Genomic DNA, 4,371 nt, shown 5'->3' with positions numbered 1-4,371 from the left:
ACAACACTTGTTCGGAGAGCTTAAGGTGCTTGTACCATATGGTAATGACTCAATTTGTTAATTGCTGACATGATACAAGCCCCACTGATGATCTGAGCAGCTGCATTATTTAAAATGTGGGTTCAGTAAAAATATCTAGCTATGCTTCACATGCACGTGCAGATACAAATGTTAACACTAAAACAGTGATAACTCTTAATAGAAGCATTTTTGCCAATACATGTATATTGCAAATATGTTTCTATTCAAAGATGCAATAAATCTATGTGCATTTATATTTTGACTGGAATGTCCCTTTAAGTAACCATTTAAATTATTTATAAGAGATTTAAAATTGAACAAAAGCTGTGCAAATTGCCAAAAAAAATCCACTCATGTTAGGTATAATTAAGCTTTCAAGAGGTAAAGACGAATTAATGAAATAATGTTAAACTCATATTAAAAAAACTTAAATAAAGGAAATTTGTCCTACATTTTTTTCTGTTTTGCAGTATATCTGCTTAATTATCAACATTTTGGTCATGTTTGTTATTCAGATTTTATATTAATATTAGAGGAACAAGAGTGCATAAGGAAATAGGGTGAATGAAAATAAATAAATATAATTTGTTTCTTATTGTTTAATTAACTGTTATTCCATGCATCAAAAACAACACGTTGGGGTCAAACACAAAAATATTATATAATTATTATCTACAAATATTTCCATAGACTTTTATTTTTACTTTTGTAGAAAAATCATTCGATAGACGTTACTACATAAATGTGATCAAAAACCAGGATCAGACACCATTTTAATGATAATTATAAATGAAAAAAACAAGTTTTGCTCATATGATTTTTATTTAATAGCAAAGTATAGAACATGCAGTTTGTTTAAATAGCTTTTTGTGAGTTTTATTTATGCTTTATTATGTTATCTGATTAGCTTAATTTTACAAACATTAATGAAAGCAAAGTTTTACTGGTTATAATTATCCAAGTAAACTTCCAAGTGCACTACCAACCAAACCTAATATTGGCCCTATAATGCGTTTCTCTTTTTCAGTATAAAGATTTGCAATCTCCTCTTGATTGAAGCCTCTGGTTTCCCTTTCAGAAGCTTCCTCTGGATGATCCAAGGAATCTAGATCACGCACTGCGGCTTCCAGTCTTTTCATCATTTCATGATCTTCAGCTGTTCTCTTCCCAAAATGCTCAGCCAATCCTTTAGCCAAGCCTTTTAAAGCTGATTTACCAGCACTTAGGATGGATGCTCCTATACCTCTGATTTCCCTCAGTGATTCTTCTTCTAAAACATCCCTCTGACTCAGAGACTGTTCATCATTCTTTACACTAAAAATAAATAAATCCGATTGGTAAACAAATTTTATGACTTTAACATTTTAAGATTAAAGGGTCAGTAAACCTTAAAATTAATGTTATATAATTCTGCACATAGTGCAGAATTATATAACATTATATTAGCCAAACTTTATAACACATAATATTCCCTTTTCATTTTTAACAAAAAACGCCGTTTTACAGACCCGCTCTCTGCGCTCTGCTGAGCGGGTCTGCTTTTTTTACACAGCGCATCGGGCCAGCTGTATAGTCACCGCCCGGCTCGACCGCGCCATAAGATTAAGTGCAGCTCGCTCCTGCTGTCAGACAGAGCAGGAGCGAGCTGCACTTAATGTTATGGCGCGGTCGGACCGGGCTGTGACTATACAGCTGGCCCGATGCGCTGTGTAAAAAAAGCAGACCCGCTCAGCAGAGCGCAGTGAGCGGATCTGTAAAACAGCGTTTTTTGTTAAAAATTAAAAGGGAATATTATGTGTTATAAAGTTTGGCTAATATAATGTTATATAATTCTGCACTATGTGCAGAATTATATAACATTAATTTTAAGGTTTACTGTTCCTTTAACCTACTTATTGTTTTTTTGTATAAATATATTTTATTTTCTGAAAGCACAGCTCATCATAATTAGGACAGGTGGTCACATCTGGCACTCTGAGGGAGGGCGTTTGCTTGGTCTGTAGTACCACTGAGCAAATAGCAGACATCAGTAATTGCTTATCAAAAAAGCAGTTTAGTTCTTTAAATTGGGTATTGAGGCGTGCGTATTTGTACCAAATTAGTTTAAGTTTATAACAACTAATTATCTCTCTCATTATCACTATTTAGCTCTTGTGTTCAAGAGCAAACACCGCTGGAAGAAATTCTTTTATGTGGACGAGTTAGCTTGACCTGATATGCACTAACCAACTGCACTAAACCCAAATGTAGTTATGAATATTTTACTTCCAATGTTCTTCATATAGAAGAAAATTTTCTTTTTATTCTTAAATATTTATTAATATATACCTGATTATTATTTCATAAAATATCTATCTATCTATCTATCTATCTATCTATCTATCTATCTATCTATCTATCTATATGTATCTATATATCTATATCTATATATAAGTATATACAATTATAGATATATACAGATAGACATATGAATATATATTTAAAATACAAAGTACATTGTCTACCCTTTGAAGAACGCTGGAATGTAAAATATACAGTAAATAAAAGTAAACCACATTGTAAAACATCAAAATTGATTAAAATTATTTTTAAAGTTTTAGGGCAAGTGAGTGGAATGGGCTCCAATGATATATGTATACACATGTATTTATGTCTATATATGAATATATATGTCTGTAAATACATATGTACAGGTATACATACTAAAATACATATATTAACACATGCATACATATAAACGAATATATATATATATATATATATATATATATATATATATATATATATATATATATATATATATATATATACTGTATATGTGTGTGTGTGTATTTATCTTTGTGTTAAACTCCTTTGCATGCCTTTTTTTTCTAACAGCTTATAACTTTTTAATTATTTTTATTTCATAGTGTTATAAGTGAAAATGTACTTTTAAATGTAATTTTGATGTGTTTTGGGCAAATTTTAGACAAGGATAACTTAATTCTGTAAATTCAATTCATAAAACAATTTATATCCCACTTCTGGTTTAAAATAAGATGAGAACAGTTTTGTAATGTGCTGTATTCTGTTTTAAAATATGGAAATAAAATGTATCTTTCAGTTTAACACCCTTGTTCAAATTACCTTTATTTCTTCTTCCTTTTAATATCTTACACAATTGTCTGTGCTCTCATATAATGTAATGTGTATATGTACTGAAGGGAAAATGGAAGCAGAAAACACTTTACAGCAACCAATTTTTTGAAAGCTTTATGTCACAAAATTATTACCACAGATGGAAATATGACCATTGCATTTTTAAAAACTCTTTAGAAAATTTAGTAATTTCTCTGAAATAAAATATTTAAATCTAAAAAACATGAGTTTTGATAGTTCTTTCCTTGTTTATTTATTTTTACCTTCGTGCATATGTAGATGCTATTAAAAAAGACACTGCAACTATGTACTTAAAATTCATCTTTACCTGTTAAAAGTAAAAAAAAAGAACAATTAGGACCACATACAATTTTTACCAAATGTATTGATTTAAATCTTATTAAAGTAACATTAAAACAAAGATACATTACAGTAAAATTAAACTATCATGATTCAGATAGAGCATATGCAGTTCTATACAGCTTTCCATTTTACTGCGTTTGCTTTTTGAAAAGCATGTCTAAGTATGTTTAGGGGCTGGAGCTAGCTGCTGATTGGTTTCTGCACAAATATGGCTGTTGTCATTGGCTTACCAATGTGTTCAACTAGTTCCCAGTAGTACATTGCTACTCCTTCAATAAAGGATACCAATAAAATAAAGCATAATTTATATTAGAAGTAAATTGCAAAGATATTTAAAAATGTATGCACATGAAATAAGGGGTTTCATGTCCCTTTAATTAAATAGCGTAAGGTTTATTTTTGGATTACTTACAACCAGACAGAACAGAGATATTAAAAATGAAATGATAATATGCTTAACTATTTGTAGATTATACAATTCCATAGAACATGTCAGGATTAATTTATAGATATAGATATTGTTCTGTCATGTACAACTACAAGATTACTAATATCCCTTATTGCTAATTATTTTCATGATTACACCACAAAGCCTTATAATGTTTAGTATTCAGTGTAATGTTATAAATAAGCATCTGATTAATTTAATTGTTATTAATATTGTGTTGTTTCTTTACTCTGGTGCCATAAAAAAGTGAGTTACCAGTATTAAAAATCTATACTAAATGTAAAATAAAGGTCACTCTCATAAGAAGTATAAATAAAGTTGTTACAAATATAGAAGTATAAGATGTAACATTTGCTTACCAGGATCTCAGGATATTGTTATAGGTTATCAGATATCTTGAT

At 29.7% G+C, this 4,371-nt stretch overlaps 1 protein-coding gene across 1 annotated transcript; it reads right to left on the bottom strand.

Moving 5' to 3' along the window:
- Positions 1–824: 824 nt before the first annotated feature.
- LOC128651656 (bombinins BLP-7/H-BO-like) lies at positions 825–3,481 on the bottom strand. Its single transcript, XM_053704656.1, has 2 exons — positions 3,423–3,481; positions 825–1,335 (listed from the first exon to the last, which is right to left on the bottom strand). The coding sequence occupies exons 1-2, from the start codon at positions 3,479–3,481 to the stop codon at positions 975–977; spliced, it is 420 nt and encodes a 139-aa protein (XP_053560631.1). The 3' UTR covers positions 825–974.
- Between the last annotated feature and the right edge of the window lie 890 nt (positions 3,482–4,371).

Source organism: Bombina bombina, chromosome 3 (genome assembly GCF_027579735.1).
Source record: "Bombina bombina isolate aBomBom1 chromosome 3, aBomBom1.pri, whole genome shotgun sequence".
NCBI classification, from domain to species: domain Eukaryota; kingdom Metazoa; phylum Chordata; class Amphibia; order Anura; family Bombinatoridae; genus Bombina; species Bombina bombina.
The sequence above is the reverse complement of the archived record's forward strand: the minus strand, read 5'-3'. Positions and strand labels throughout refer to the sequence as shown.